Source organism: Lupinus angustifolius, chromosome LG08 (genome assembly GCF_001865875.1).
Source record: "Lupinus angustifolius cultivar Tanjil chromosome LG08, LupAngTanjil_v1.0, whole genome shotgun sequence".
In the NCBI taxonomy this organism is placed as follows: Eukaryota; Viridiplantae; Streptophyta; class Magnoliopsida; order Fabales; family Fabaceae; genus Lupinus; species Lupinus angustifolius.
The window spans coordinates 10,951,950-10,969,530 of NC_032016.1; the positions used below are offsets into that span (position 1 = coordinate 10,951,950).

General features: G+C 29.0%; 1 protein-coding gene across 3 annotated transcripts; it reads right to left on the reverse strand.

The window, feature by feature from the left end:
• Positions 15,726 to 17,300, reverse strand: LOC109354731 (transcription factor TCP13-like). Of its 3 annotated transcripts, XM_019597427.1 has the most exons (3): positions 17,205 to 17,300; positions 16,033 to 16,737; positions 15,726 to 15,996 (listed from the first exon to the last, which is right to left on the reverse strand). In XM_019597427.1, the coding sequence occupies exons 1-3, from the start codon at positions 17,218 to 17,220 to the stop codon at positions 15,731 to 15,733; spliced, it is 987 nt and encodes a 328-aa protein (XP_019452972.1). In that variant the 5' UTR covers positions 17,221 to 17,300; the 3' UTR covers positions 15,726 to 15,730. The 3 variants fall into 3 exon arrangements, with proteins under 3 accessions (XP_019452972.1, XP_019452971.1, XP_019452973.1); XM_019597426.1 differs by having other exon boundaries at positions 15,726 to 16,737; XM_019597428.1 differs by having other exon boundaries at positions 15,726 to 16,720; positions 17,205 to 17,272.

Consider the following 17,581-nt stretch of genomic DNA (forward strand, 5'->3'; position numbering starts at 1 on the left):
TTTACTTATAATGTGTTCTTTAGCCTTGGCCTCACTTATTTTAAGGCATGTTTTGCCGATTATACCTACATTCAAATAAGTCTTCAAAAGAATGATGAGAAGTGTTTTTTTTAAGGATTGAGTTTTATACATTGTTATTGCATTATCTACTATTCATTTTTAATAATTATTGACTCTTCAATAAAAGTAATACAAATGAATTGTGGATGATAAATGATGATGAAAATGTTGTTATATTAGTATTTTAGAGGACAATATGTTAGTCTTTTTATAAACAAATGTTAGTATATTAGTATTTTAGTATGTGAGACTCTAACTCTCAAATTTATTTTCCAATCACTCATCTAAATTCTAAAACAAACACAATATAATAAAAACAAATACCCATTTCTCATTTCCTCCGTTAGAATATTATCTCTTAAATAAGATGTAATAGTTTAATATTGTTAGTGTACAAGTGTTTAATATGGACCTTGAAAAGCTCATATTTTAAACGACTTAGAGATGTAGAATGTCACTGCAATTGTCAATAATCTTTGACTTATAGAGAATAAATTTTGGCTTGAAATTAATAGTGACCTAGTAAGACAAGAAATCTAGTAAATGTATAATTTTGATGTTTTACATTTAAATTAATGTATTCTCGGCCGTCTACCTAAAAGGAAGACTAATTTACCTCAATAATGTATTTTTTTTAAATAACTATATAAATAGAGCAGTTCATAAATTATTTACCAATTTGTGTATAGTCCAAAAAATATTTATCAAAATTGGGCAGTCAAAATAAACTATTTATCAAAATGGGACAATCAATATTTATTAAATTATTTTTGTCATGACATGTGTTGGTTTCTAACTGGCCCATAAAAAAGTTTTAAAAAAAGTTGAAAATTAAAAAAAACGAAAAAGGAGATGGTCACGTGTCACCGCGATAGAGTGTCACTGCTCCAACTAGCAACACATGTGGTACTAGTTAGAGTGGTGACACGGTACTATGATGACACGTGGCCCACCACTTTTATTTCGTTTTTTTATTTCAGTTTTTTTAATTTTTTTTGGAGGAAATATTTATTTCACTTTTTTAAGTTTTTTATAAAAATATAACAATTTATTTTGTATTTCTTATTTAAAATATCCTATCATCCAACTACACCAATTTTATCACCCCTACTTTATAAGAATAGATCTTTTACTATCGACTAAAAATTTCATGTTGGACACAATATTGGTATTCATACTGTCAATTATAATCAATGGATTTTTCTGAACTATTTATACATTCATCTTCAACAAAATATCTACGAATCTTATCACCCACTTATTTAAGACTTCGTTTGTCTCTGTTACACTAAATTTATTCTCATATCGTCATTTTATTAGTTAACATCATTTTATTAGTTAACATTCAATCATATAGAAGATGAAATGTCTAATGATGATGCAATAATGTTATAGCTTCCTGTCCAGGGCAAAAATGATATACAAATAAATGGAAAATATATGTATCCTCTGTATGAAATATTTTTTTATACATTATTCACTTAATCATGTGTATTATTTAGGAGTCAAGTTACAATGATTGATTAACATATAAATAGTAATGAATAATATATTGGGTAAGAATTCTTAAACTGTCCTTACATACGAATTAAAATCTTGGTATATGGACGAAAATTGGTCCTTTACTTATATACAAATAGGAGAATGAATACTCTAACACCCTATCAATCATGTGCTCTTCTACTAGTGTAAGTTAAAGATCAAATGTTCGATTCTAATGATACTTGTTGAGAGAGATAACTACACATTCAAAAAATAATAAGTTTTTTACTCAGGCTTGATACCATTAGTTATACAAAAATAGTATACAACCCGACCTAGTGTTGCACACATAGATAAGGATCTGTTGTACCCAGTTAAATATGTCATATCAATTAAAAAATTAAATATTTATCGTTTTTTCTGATTTTGCTTCAATATGATTACTATATATCATTACAATGTCATAAGGGTCAGCAAAAGAAAGCACCAAAAGCAAAAGTGTATCATGTTAGACAAAACATGTTGGTGTGTGTGGGTCATGACTCATGGCTCTTAAACTAAAAATGAAGGGAAGCACTGAATTCTGATCAGTAATTGTAGCTCATGCCTTATGTATACAATAGCAGCTAATGTCTCTCTTCACATAAACAAAAGGAATAAAGCAAAGAACCTGCACATGACACTGTAAACATTCAAGTTAAAGGATGCTGAACAATGAACACACAAAAAATATGTTACATCACATCTCTTTGCATTTCCTCGGATGAGACCACTTATCTCTAAGGTTGTCTCATTCCATGACCCGAACCAAACAGATTTTTATTACTTTTTATTTTAGAAGTTATGTTTTCATTTATGTAGTAATATCTGATTGATCTGAAATAAAAAATGAGACATACTTGACGAAAAGTGATATCTCTTTGTTGCTCACATCCATCAAAAGCCAACTATGTTTGTACACTATAGACAATGACTTAAGCTCCTTACACTGCAAAAGTGCTTAGACATGCCTAATAATAATGCACTACCATGCTTATTTCAATTCATTAATTAGTACCTATTAACCACAAAATTTTATTTACTACTCTCTTTTAAGATGAGTGAAATAGTTGTAAATCTGTTTTTGTCAAAATATGAGTTCATAGAACATTAGAACTACACTAGTCCCATTAAACTAATACTACAACTATAGTTTAACTTAATGAATTTTTATGCTTGATTCGATTTATTATATTCCTAAAAGTAACAATAGTTAAAAACTAAATTAATCCAACTAGTTAAATTCCAATATATGCAAGTTTTGTTTACAACATGTTCTTGGGCATGGATATTACCTTTTAATGTTGCACACTTTAGTGATAGATCTAATACACATCGATCTTACAATAAAATAAATAGAAGATAATTTGAATATTGGTAAAAGGGAGAGATCTCATTAAATATAATTTTCTTGGAGAAAGTGGTTTGAAGCAGTTTTCCTATGAAATCCAAATCCAATTGGATAATGCTAAAGGCAATATTTGAGTCACACATACCCACTAGGTGTGGCTTGAAAAAAGTATAAACATGTGCCTCATTATACAATGACAAGAAAGATATATATTAGTAATGTAAAAGTTTTATATATTGTTATTGTATCATTCATTATTTATATTTAATCATAATTGATCCTTCAAAAATAATATAAATAAATGATGGATAATATAATAATTTTATATAAATCTTTATATATAATATATGTTATGAAGCAAATTCACTAATCCTCATTATTATTATTATAATTTTGAAATATAAGAAAGGAAAAGATGTGAGAGAAAGAGAATTAGAGGCTGTCACTTGATCAGTTCCTTGCAGGGAATGTGCTGAACATGATATACATTTCATGCTGCCTCATTGTCCCCCCTTTCACATGTTCTCCAATATTTTAAATCACATTTCACAAAATAGCGTGTCGACACAAATTTCGTGTGCCAACCTGTATTTTATGATATTAAATATTAAATTTGTATTTTTTATTTTAGAGAATTATAGAATATTTTTATTGGACGTACTTCATCTTATAATTTTTGTATTTATTATAATATCCAATTTAAAGTGAAATGTATGAATTATAATCATCTATGATTATATGGTTTAACTTTAGAAATAAAAAATATTAAAAGTAAAATAGGAAAATAGATTCATAACAGTAGTTATTTCAAATTTTGACTTTATATATAATATAGATAATTAAACGAAATGTAATTATGACTACAATTATTTAAAATATAAACTTCTAAATCTTTAATTTACTTAATGCAAAATATAAAAGATCTAGATCTTTAATTATTTTTTGGTGTCACATGTCAAAAATCCAATATTAGACTCTTCGATATTAGAGAAGATCGTGACTACTCTCCATCCTCATGTGCTCCACATGTGCTACTTTCTCTTTTGCACTATTTCTCTCTTCTTGTAACGGAATTTTGCTGGCCCATATCATCTTCACATGCACCCTTTGTGGGAAGCCACACCCCAATACTACAACTAGCTTACCAAGCCACCCTTTTTTATCTAGTTAAGTGACTCAAATACCCTCAATTTTGTTGTATTATTTAGTGTTCAAAGTTGAAGCTTCATCTTGCTAAGATTTGAGAATCATGTGATTTTTTTCACTTTTTGTTTAAGAATTTGTCCTTTTTTTATAGCATTTGAGAATCATTATCCTATTTAATTTTATCATCCCCATTACTCTTAATTTGTAATGTTAAGTCTGCTTAAGTAACTCTTTATTTAACCTTCTCAAACCTAAGTGCAAAATTATAGTTCATAGTAAAATCTATAGTTATTGGTATATGCATATCATTTACATGCTTTCATTCATGTGCAAATAACACAATTCAAGATAATTGAATATCTCGTTTATGTAATACACTTAATAAATATGTTACTTTAATTATTTTTATATATTGAAATATAATATGTTCTATCGACTAAACCGCCAAGCCTTAGCTAGGTATCAGACATGGATAAGTCCGTTCCGGACGGCACGCAATCAAGATTGGGCAACCGACCAATCCAGAGGAAGGACAAAGTTGATCGGAAGACCCAAATGATAATATCGGGAACCACAATCTTCTGTCATCTGCCTGTCACGCCGCTTGCACATGATTGATATACCGCCTAACTCCTGCACCATGTGCCACCTTCTGTCAGGCGATAAAGACATGACTAGAATATGGCTATGAAAACTAGAGTATACTATATGTCAACTATCTATAGAATATAGCCATACTAGAGTTGACAAACACGGATAAAACAACTCATGCATGTATGAGGCAGACACGATAAGACAAGATGCATGTTTGGCCACACCAATATCATCTACTAGAGAATATTTCATGTCATTCTCTCATATAAATAGGTGACGCCTCCCATAAGGAAGTTAACATCTAATGCTCTCTTTATTACTATTGCATTCTATTCCCTACACGTGTTTCTCTCATATACTAATTTGAGCGTCAAAGTATATTTTCAGGTACTAACCTAAATGCTCCCAACTCATGCGATATGTAAAATATTTCTTGCTCAAATCTTACATGTCCTACCCGACTATTTCCATACGAAAAAACATAATGCATTTTATACAAAAAAAGGAAAAGGATCATATCGATTTCTAGTAAGAATTCTGAGAGTAATATTTTGAGAGGTGCTATAAATATTTTGGAAAAAAATGAAATGTTATTAGAGTTTATAACTAAAATATAAAATATAAAGAGATCCACAATCTCTTATCCTTGTAGTTTGAAACATTTAATTATTGTTGATGTGAATAATTGAAACCAAAATGTTAGGGACTTATTATTTTAGAATGAGATTATGGTAATTATGAATATAAAGTTGTGGGAGCTTCATGTGGTGTTACAGAAGTGCAGGCTTTAGTGCCTCTCTGGCTTGCAAGTTGTGTCTCTCTTTTTCAATTGTATTCTCTGCCTATTCAAATTACAATCATAACCTTCTTACACAAAAATAATTCCTTATCTTCTTTGGTCCCACTATTTCACTTTCTACACTACAATGCATTATATATATATATATATATATACAGAAATTATTACCTTATATTTTGTTTGTGTAAACATATTAATTTTTATAAATAAATATATGTTTCAATATTTTTTAAAAATGAGTTTTTATCAAACTTATTAAAAAAAGTTTTAACTTAAAGTAAAATTATATTTTATCACTTTCAATTTTAGTGCAAAATTGATTTTATTATAGGATGTTCAAAGATATTAGTACAAATTCTAAATCACATTTATATAATCAAACTTGAGTTTAGATGGTTCAAACTTGCACATACTTACCGGGGGAAATTCTATACTATTTCAATTGATAAAATATCTTTTATTGAATAGCTTTTTCATAAATTTCACCCTTTTTATTTTTTTTAAATGAGAATGTTGTATAAGTAGCTTACCTCATGGAAATATGGGTTAATTTATTGTTAAAAGTAATTGTAGAAAATATATATTAATGCTGTCTTCATATTTGTCTAGCTCAAATAATGCCTTGAAAGTTTCTTAGTATTTCCCAAAAACACAATGGTGTTAAGACCTGCATATAACTATACCGTATAATTCAAATAACCATTTCATTTTTTTGTCTATAAGTTTCATATTTTATAGCATACTAATATTTAAAAATAAATATAATTAAATCGCTTTATAAAGTAGAAATAAAATTACAATTAAGGATAACTTTAACAAAATTTTATATATTGTTACTGCATAATTCATCATTCATATTTAATTATCATTGACTCTTCAAAATAATTAAAATTAATAGTAGATACTATAAAGACTATATATAAATTTTTGTAATTACACATAATTCTAAGACTTCCCTAGAAATGTACCTAGAGGGATAAAAAATTTCCTTAAAAAAAGGAATGAGTTTTTTTAAAAACTTGTTGGAAAAATATATTATTCTGAAGTTCACATCAAGAATAACATCATAAAACATATAACAATAATTATATGAAGTTCATGCTAAATTTTCAGAATGACTAGAATATCAAATGTTTAATTCTTGGGAATCATATTTGTTGGAAAGGATCTTAAAAATGATTAATTTCTTGTCATAATATAAAGATATTCTCGGTAGTACAATAAATAAATAAATATATTTTTAGATTCACTATATAATACTATTTTTTTTAAAAATGTCATTCCTATACGTGTAGTATTTATCTATGATGTACGGATTCGCCAAATATCATCACGTGTCGGTGTCCGACACGTATCCGACACGGATAAGCTCAGATTCGCGAAGGATACGTGTCCATAGAGTATCCAAAAATAAAAAAATAAAAATAAATATCAAGACACGTATTGGATTCGTTTTCAATAAAATGTAGGATATATAGATTCGTTTTCAATAAATATAGGATATATAGATTCGTTTATATGATAAGATAGATTTGTTTTCGATAGACACTCACTTATTTAAAGGTCACATCATACCAACTTATCATCACACCACATTGATCCTCGAATAGCTGGTACTTTCTGATCCATAACGTCGTCGGCAGGTGCTTAGTGTTACTGCCTCTACCGCCGTAGGTATGTTGTGAAGAACAAATAGAAAAAGGCTTACCTTTCTTCTTAGTTTCTTTTCGCTTAGTATGTTTATGAAGAGAAGAGGATGTGTGCGTATTAATAGAGAAGATAAATAAAGGGCTTACCTTTATTTCTTAACAGATAAGAGAAGAAAGAGGGTAGGAGAGAATATTTTAATTTACACTTATAATTTTATCATATTTTATGTATTTTTTATTAATTTATACACGTATCCCTGAACGTATCATATCCTACATTTTAGAAAAAATGCGTGTCGACGTATCGGATACGTATCGTATCCGATACACGTATCCGTATATGTGCTTCATAGGTGCTTATTACCAATTACTTAGATCTATTGAGGAAGACTTATTGAACTCTTAAACTGAATTTTTCTACAAAATTTGATTTTAGAATAAAATATCTAAACATGAAGTGGTTTAACTTTAATTTAAACTCAATCTACCAATATGACTTTTGTCTAATGTTATAAGGCCCTATTAGATCATAAATTAAGCAAAATTGTTAAAAGTTCAATTTCTAAGAGTCACACTTGTTAAAATATCAATCACACATCTAAAAAAGATTAATTACTTACCCACGCAGTAGAAAAATAACATCAATTATACCAAATACTTTAAACTCAATCCTAACCCAAACCAATTCAATTTTCCAAATTCATCCAAAGAAACACTTAGACAAACAACCCAAACAAATTTGATGTTAAATCAGAAAAAAAATGTAGCTTTTGTTTTTGGAAAGGGAAAATAAAAAAGTGCAGTGGCATTTATGTAGTAAACCAGCATAATCAAGAGCCAATCTTTTTATCCCATATTACTTAAACCTATAACCCTCTCCTATGAAAAACAAGACATCAAACACAAACATATTTGTCTTCTTTTCTCTCTCTCTTTCACTACCATGAGCATTATGAACTTAAACACAAAGCATAGTTACAAGCTATATGTGAAAAAAGCCACAAGAATAATTAGAAAACAACAACAACAAAGAAGAAGAAGAAGAAGAAGAAGCTTCAAACCCATGAAGTTTAAGCTCTCACAAAAGCTGCAAGAACTCAATAATCTAATAATCCCTTCTCACAGTGGTGACATAGTGAAACTTGATCAGTTGTTTAAGGAAACTGCTGATTATATTGTTTTGTTGAGGACAAGGGTTGTGGTTATGCAGAAGCTGATTGAGTTTTATGGGAACAACCATGAGAATGAAAATGCTATATTGTTATAGCTTCATATTTGTCCATGGTTATTTTTCTTTCTCTCTCTTTTATTTTATTTTATTTTATTGTTTTATCCTTTTATTGATGAAGAATAAAAGATAAATGGAAAAAAAATAGTAGATCTTGTTCTAGCAGTTTTTATTCTTCTGTGACTTTTATTAGATTTGGCTAGCTAATTTGTTTTGTAGAGGAAAAAATGGAAAGAAATGGCAAAGGTTGGAAATTTGTATAGAAAATGTAATGCATGTGTAATCATTTTAATTTTTTGGGTTCCCATAGTATGAGCACTAAGAAGAACTTATTGTTTTAAATCAGATTTCAAATTTTATATCATACCAATAAAAACATCTTATGTCAATTCAAAATATATATTATTTTTCTATTTTTTTCTTTAATATTATTATTGTGAGGCATAGTTTAAAACATGCTTTATAACAACATATTATTCAATCTACATTGAATTTTGCTTCTTCAATCTCCAAGCAAAAATGGGAAACTTAATTTAAGGAGTTAACAAAACCAAGTTTTTATGTCAAGTAGTGTGTGAAGAACAAGGAAAGCCAATACTAAATTTGGAATTACAGTCATCTTTTTGTTTAATAAAAAATTAGAAGCAAATTAATAAATTGTACTTGTTTCACTTTTATCTCTACAGCAATTTTTATGAAAATGTTTAGTTAGACTTCTCAGTTGTTGAGATTGAATGTGATACTCACTTGATTATACATTTGGATTCCACTTTATGCTTAATTATTATGTATCGATTTTTATGAGTTGACTATATTTTGCTTAATGCTTCTTTGGAGAGTGGCGACATCCTTTGTAATGATTTTTGAGTGTATGAACTCATGAAGAAATTCTGGTTCTAAGAGCCTAAATTATGAACTCGTCTTATTAATATAATTTTAGATGTAGATTTGTGCTAATATGTTAAATGTGTGTATGTGTTAATATGATTGTTAGACATAGATTAATATGAACATCAAATAACGGTCAAACTTGTTAACATAGACTAATAGACATATAGGTATATTTAACAGTTCATATATCTTGATCTTGTTAATTTAGATGCTAGACATAAAGCTAGTTTAATAAGCTACTAATATGATCAAGACATTGACGATCACTACATTTGAGGTGTTGCACTTAACTCAATTTCACATGCATACTATGCGTAAAGATATGTTTTGTGGGTCATAATTCTTCATCTTGTGTGTAAAGTTGCTAGACATAGAGTTTTATTTCACGAGCTACTAAATTGACTAAGACATTATCTTTTAGTACTATTGAGGTCCCTCAATGTGTAAGAATCATTGCTAAATGAATTTATATTATTTATCTAGTGTGTATAGATAGTAAGTAGTAAATTAAAGTTTGATGCCAACATCTTAATTCCAACATTTTTATCTAATAGTTAGTTCTCATTTAGTTAATAAAATCAATCAAACAAACCCTTTAAAAATCAACTTAGAATAATATTATTTTGTTGAAAGACTAGTTCTCTTTATGTCTGAGCATATTCGATAACCCACTTTTATACTTGTTTGTGACACTCGTTTGATACTTTATAGACTAATTTGTATGTTAAATTTAAACATAATTGAAATTGTCCATTAAATGAAAATATTTTTATTTAAAAACATAGAAATAGAACAAATTCACTATTTCAACATTATGATGAAAATCTTAATTAGAAAGAACAGTTTAATCAACATAACATTACATTGATTAATAACATAATATCACTACTTAATATACATCATCACATTTATGGATTAACATATAATACTACGACAATTATGAATTAATTAATCATATAACACTATAATTATATCTATCCAACATTAAACTTCAAACTTTTAAATCTCAATTACCCACGAGTCTAAAAACACACAAATATTAATAATAGTGGGTACAATGGGTACTCATTGTAATCTCAAGTTGATTTTGAGGTTTATGATGTTCATTTAGGAGGATGGGCTAGTTCATGGCAATGCAATTATGCACATAATGCAAGCAAATTGGACAGTGCAAGAGCATGGCATAGAAGACATTCACTCTACAAAAGAATGGGGGCATGCACTCATGTTGCTGATTTTTCAGATAATATCTTAGTGATATGGACAGCATCACTCTCATTCCTGACCCTATAGGTAAACATGATGGGGTTGTAATGATCTTGACATGTTCATTGAAGGAGTCAATGATGAACCCGACAGAGATCACCTGTCCCAATTTCCTATACCGATATAGTGATGAAATTAAAAAGAAAAATTATAAAATTATAAAATAATATTTTATATTACTTGGAGAAAGTTGATTGATTAGAAATACGAGGACATAATCATTTTAGGAGACAGGATCGAGGTTGAGGATGAACCCATGTGCAAAAGCCAAGATTTAAGGGTTGCTTGCATGTGTATTGATGATATATCAGCATGTGTGTGTAATTTTTCGAAGTCCACTTGTGAATTTTGGCCTTGAAACCTCAACTAATTGAACCCCAAATGTTGCAAACATCATGTGGGGTACCTATTTTCACTATGTACTTTTGTCCTATGCATCTTATATTTTCATTTTTGTAGTTATTGATGTTTGATCCACTGACATAATGTTTTGTTATTTGAGAAACTATTCACTCATGGGAAATAATTTTTAACTCTCTTAGCATGAGTAGTACTATAAGTTTATCTGATGTGAAGCAAGAACTTTATTTTGCTTTATCAGTAAATACTTATTTTGGTCTCATGTTTTTCGATCTTATTAGTTTAATCTCTCAAAAATTAAAAAACCTAAAATGGTCCCAAAAGTTTCAAATATAGGTCAAAGTTTAATGACTTAAATACTATATTGAGTTTGATATACTACTCAAAGTGAAATTCATAACATTGTTGTCTTTTAACAGTTACCGTCCATGATGACTTTTAATTTATCGATATTGACTTGTGGTAGCTCTATTTCTTTTAGTGACTTCACTCACATATTATTATTCAATAATATACCTTAATTAGGACCAACCCTTATGGGTATTCAGTAAGTGCGCCACACAAGACCCATAATTAATGAGCCTCTAAACATTTTTTTACTCATACACCTAATTTTATCTCTATATCATAATTATGGTATTATTTTTATTTAATTTTTTAAAATTTGTTGTGTAATTAATTTTTTTTTAAAGTTGTTGAGTTATCAATTATCAAAAATTTGTTGATGGTAATGATTATTGTTTTATTATTATATAGTTCATGTATAATTGGAATAAGGATCTAACCTAGATAAGAAAAATATTAGACTCAAGTCCTCAATAACTAATACAATTGAATTTGGGGAAAAAAATGGCATTCTCACATTTGTATGAAACATCTTTTATTCAAAATTTATTGTAAATATAGTACATAATTAAATTATTTAATATTCAAGTTTTATATAGTTAAATTAGGGGTGCAATTATTTTTCTCGCACGCACTAGGGCTATAAATTGTGAGGACCGACACCGACCTTAATCTCATCTATAGGTGGACGTTTCCATGACTCATATCTCATCAAAAACATCAATTGTTAGGGTTTAAACACATAAAGAGAGTTCAAACCAAAGGACTAGTATATTAAGTAGAAGAACTCGATAGATTAATTATTACATTAAATTTATTATGTTACCAATGTGGAACTCCTACCATATAATTGAGAAATACTTGTGTTGCTTGATTATAACGATAGAGTACTAGTGTATATGAAAAAATTATAGTTAGAGACAAAACTTACAAATAATCTCTAATCTTGAAGGAGAGTAATCTTTAACTATTGGCTAAAAAAGATTTTTTGTATAAACTTAAAAGACTAGGATTTATCCTTAGAGTGCCTCAAGTTTATATTTAAATTGCTTTTGTGTAATATAGAATAACTTCATATGATTCAATGAAATAGAAACTATGCTACACTCAAAGAAAGCAAATATGAATATGCTCTACTTACTGGTTTTAAAGGATTCCCACTTTAGAATAAGGAAATCCCAATCTTTTATATCTCTATATAGAGTTTTAGACACTAAAGTAACCATAAGTTACAGATTATTCCTTGTTATCATCAAATCAATTAATTATTGCCATATATAGTAATATAAAATTAAAAATTGACTTATTTATTAAATACATATTTGTCAAATATTATTTCCTATTACAACACAATCACAATATGTCCAAATCGACACTTGAAGAATTGCTTGTAAGTGGAGTTTAAGAGTGAAAGCAGGCTAGATCAGGCCAGACTTTGCATTAAACATGTCCAACTTATATAGCATATAGGAGTCTAAGCCTGACCTGTTAGCCTGTTTATTCAAAGCCTAGTTCTGACCCATTTAAAAGCATAGCCAAACCTGTTAATCTGTTTAAAGACATATTATACTATATAATCTTGAAATATGTCATTATGTATACATTTAAATATGCTAATATTCTTACTTTCAATTAGACTTTTCTAACCCTAATAACTAAATTATATTTTTGTATACATTTTTATATTAAAATCACATATATATTATAATATTACATATATTAAAATTGTATAATATAAATATATTGCATAATATAGGTGAACCTGTTAGGCTTAATAAGCCTTTTGGATGTCGTAAAACCTAGCCTATTAAAGTAAATAGCCTTTTCAAAAATCCTGAGTCTAGCTTATTCACAAAAAATTCTGATATGCGGTCTGACTGTTTCCACTCTTAGCAGAGTTAGTGTCTCAAAATGATAACTTTGCAACCACAATTTTAAATAGTAGGTGGGGTTATAAGAACCATTTCCATGTTTTTGTGTTTCGCGGGAAGAGGCCCAATAAGATTTTAATTGGACTCATCCTTAATTTTTTGGTTGCAGATCATAACAAGCAATCATTTATTCATGGCATCAATATTTTTTAAAGGGTCTACATTTTCTCAATTTATTCAACAATTAGAATGAGGAGCACATCTGTTGCCTCATAAGTTGTATTACTAGCTTATCATTGATTGAAAAAATCTATTTAAGTTAAAAAATTAATAATTAATTATTTTTTTGACCAATCACAATTGATGACACATGTAGTGGTATGGGATAACAGATGTGTACCCATTAGAATGTTGGTGTGCTTGTTCTCCTTCTTCCTTATCATTGCAAACCTTTGTTAAATAACTTCAATGAGAAGAAAAAAAAGAAGGCGTTAACCTAACACAACTCTATACACTATAAGATCCTTTTCAAACCTGCTTCAATTTCGAGTCAAGAGATAGATAAACTTTTAAATTAAAAAAAATCAAAACTTTATAAAATTATATCATGCTCACATTTTAGTACTTTAGAGTCAATCACCAGAGAATATCTTCATTCTTATCCCCGCTCCATGGTGCATATCTGGTATCCCACACTTAGTGTTACTTAAAAAATAAATTTTAACTCAAAAATAATTTTTTTAACCAAACACAAGATCACGACACATTAAGTGACACTAAGTGTGGGACAACAGATATACACCCCGCTCCATGACATCATACTTCAATATAAGATGCTAAAACTAAGATATATTGCTCTATGGACACTATTAAGTTCCTTTTTCATCTTCTCCCACTTCAAGATCCGCTTCTTTCCTTCTCACCAAATTGGAGTATTTTTCTGAATTTGATAGTCATTAATATAACCTTTTTTTCTTCAAGAATATTTTTGTAATAAAACATGTTCTAATATAACCAACTATTCAATGAATTCCTTTCATTGTATATATCCTCCAAAATAAAGAATGTCAACCTTGAGCCCAAAATCTTCATGAAGACACAATGTTTTTGGCTCGATCTACAAGAAAACTTTAATTTAGCATCAGAAAATTAAATCTTGATCCTACGTACCCTCAAATCAACAAGAGAAGTTAATACTTAAACCCATTAAGACACGGTACAAATATTTGGACTTACCTAAATCTATTTCTTTATAATAATATCTCTTTTATCTTTTCAATATCTATGACTTATAATACAGCTCTCTAATAAAGAATCCAGAAATCGAAATATAAAGCATGAACTAAGCCTATTTATAGTGTGATTGTATGAACACAACTATATTGAACTATTATTCTAAGAACATCCATGAATATCAGGGAATCCAAATTCCGTTTAAAAAGTTGATTTAAATTTGATTTTTGTTTAGATATACTATATAAAAGTTATGTATAAATTACTAGTAGATTCTTAGGGTCGATTTGTACCAAGTAAAGGGTCACAATGTATAAAAGACAATTTCATAATTAAGTAAACTTTATTCTAAAAAGTCAAGTAAACTCTCAATCCCTCCATACAAATATAAATTGAGTGACACTCATATTCTAGTAATAGAGAAACAAATATTCTTAAAAAATAAAAATAAAAAAATGTAATGACATTTATGTCCTTTCTATTTATAGTGAAATTACACTTTTATTTTTGCTATTAAAAGAAAAAATAGAACTTCTGTCTTATTCCATATAAATGGGCCTTTACTTGGTACAAAGGGATGATGTTAAGGAGCATTACACCAAATTAGGAAATATAAATAACAAATAAACCTTTAAAAAATCTTGTGGTGTATTGCAAATTATTCTATAATACAATAAAGATTATATTCTAACACAAGTAATATGCAGAAATTATTTGTAGGAGAAACTAAGTAAAGTTTATTTCGATGTATTTCATCTCATGTAATTCAAACACAAAGATCGAATCATGAATAAAAAGTAAGAGATAGTTTATGACACTTAATATAGTTCATACACATAATTGTTCAGCAATTAATAACAATTCATTGCTGGAGATCTTTGCAATATATATTCAAACAAGGGAGAAATTCATCAACTCCAAGAGTAAGATTTTTAAATTTATTCTATATCTTAGCCATCAATTCCACGGAAATCAATTGGTTTCAATTAGTGAGTAATCTAAATCATTAGATATCCATAGAATTAATGACTATGATAAAAAGTAAGTCTTGGAGTAAATGGATCCCCACTCTTCAACACAAAATGTAAAAACATAAGGGTAACTTCTTAACCTATAACTAAACGCAGGAAACAAAAGAAAAAGAAACATAAATTAACAAAAACCAAATGGTTATTCAAAATTCACAACAACAACAAAAATGAAAGAAATTGATTACTCAAACCTATCACTTAGGTCCATTTGCGAGGTTTTGGAGGAGAAGAACTTCAGAATCATCTCATAAGTATATTTCATGACTTTAAGTTTTTCGTTTTCCTTCCTTTTGCTCCAAAACAAACTCACAAACGGACCGTTAAGATATCCCGTAAATTGTAACGTATGACCTTTCCTTATGATCCATGCATATTTTTAGATGAATCATTCTGAAGGAAAATCATGGTCTTTATGTGATTGGCTCTCACTACTGTTAGATGAATGGAAAAGTTTGGGAGTAGAATGTTGAGATGGATTGAGAGAATTATTCATCAAGTGATGATTTTGATGAGAACTTGAACTCAGCATTTGAAAGTGATTGATTTGTGAAGCTGGGAAATATGATTGTGTAGTTGCTCTATGAGGACATACCAAAATTTGAGAAGAACTATTCCCATTTGATAAAGACAATGTTGATGGAAATGGTACAACATTGATGCTATGTATATGATCTATTTGGTTTACAAATCCATGGTTTCCCAATTGAGCAACATCACTTGAAGGCTCCCATTGGTAACCACCAAGTGGCATAGTGTTCAGCACGCCAAGGAATGAAGGATGGTTTGCTCTTGGTAATAAGAGATTATTCGGCGAAACATGTACACCAGCACGATCGCCACCTCCTTGTTCATGATCCTCCCGAGTACTAATCAGGTGAGAGTCTGATGCACTGAGTTGACTTGTATTGTTTCGGGAGTTGGTAACTTCGTTTGAAGTAGCGAGAGATGGATAACCGAGGGTGAAGTTCCCTGGAGGGATCGGTAGTGGTGGGAGTTCATCAATTTCATGCTTAGCTGCATTAAGCAACCAATCAAAAACCTTGCTAGGTTGATTGAGCCCTAGCCTATGTTGGAGATCATATAGGTAAATGGCAGTGGGGACTGAAAGCCTCACCCTCCTATCTCTTAGTCCTCTTATTGTGCACACCTTGCTATGCCTGTCTTTACCTCCGAAGGCGCGAGATACACGAACGATCCTCGAATCTTTCAATCTTAACCATTGTGATGAGGCAGAAGCTTTTGCTTTTTCATGATCACTTGTAATTAGACCTTCCTCTTTCAATGCAAAATCTGCTTCTTTTGGAGTGTTAGTCATATTATTTGTGTCATTGATGCTTTCCCACTGTAGAATTTTGGTTTCAAACTTCTCTTCCAACTTGAACCATGAAACTCCTAGTTAGAATGAATTCCACTATGAATTTTCATGTTGTCAGAAAACTATGTAATTAAGATAGAGAAAAATAATAAAAAATGTATGAATGGTGATGGAAGCAACCTCAAATTTAGAATATTATGATGGAACTACATAAGCTAGAATATTAAAAGCATAAATTATAGAAAATATAATATACAATAAATAATAATAATAACACTTGAATCAGAGGAAAAAGATATCAAACTCACATTAGATTATATATATGAAATGTTTTAGTGAAATATAGTTTCAGTAAAAGAAATTAAGGCAAGTCAAAGAAATTAAAAGGGTTCAAGGACTACGATATGTAGCTATTAAACACAAATATACACTATTATTCCAGTAAATTTAACACCATAAACATGTATAATAGAAGAGGTTTATATTAAACCCTAGTTATGGATGAAAAGATATTAGTATCTACCAAAAACATGCATGAACTTACCACTGTTTGATACCATGCACCAAAAGAAGAGAAGGAAGAAGATGCACCTTGCTTTTGATAAAAAGTTATAATAACTATCTATATATCAAATTTCCGATAAAAAAAATGTATACACCGACAATGTAAGAGTTTTTTACACTGTCACTCCATTATCTACTATTTATTTTTAATTATGTTTGACTTTTCACAAAAAGTAATCTAAATGAATGGTGAATGATACACTAATTGTACATAATTCTTTACACTGTCAGTGCATCAATATTACATTCTTCTTTCTTTGCGTGCTTTGATTGATAGAATAAAATTTGGTAAAAGAAGATGCTAGAATTGAACCGACCAAGCCGCACTGAAAGAAAAAGCAAAGGTAGATAAGTAGC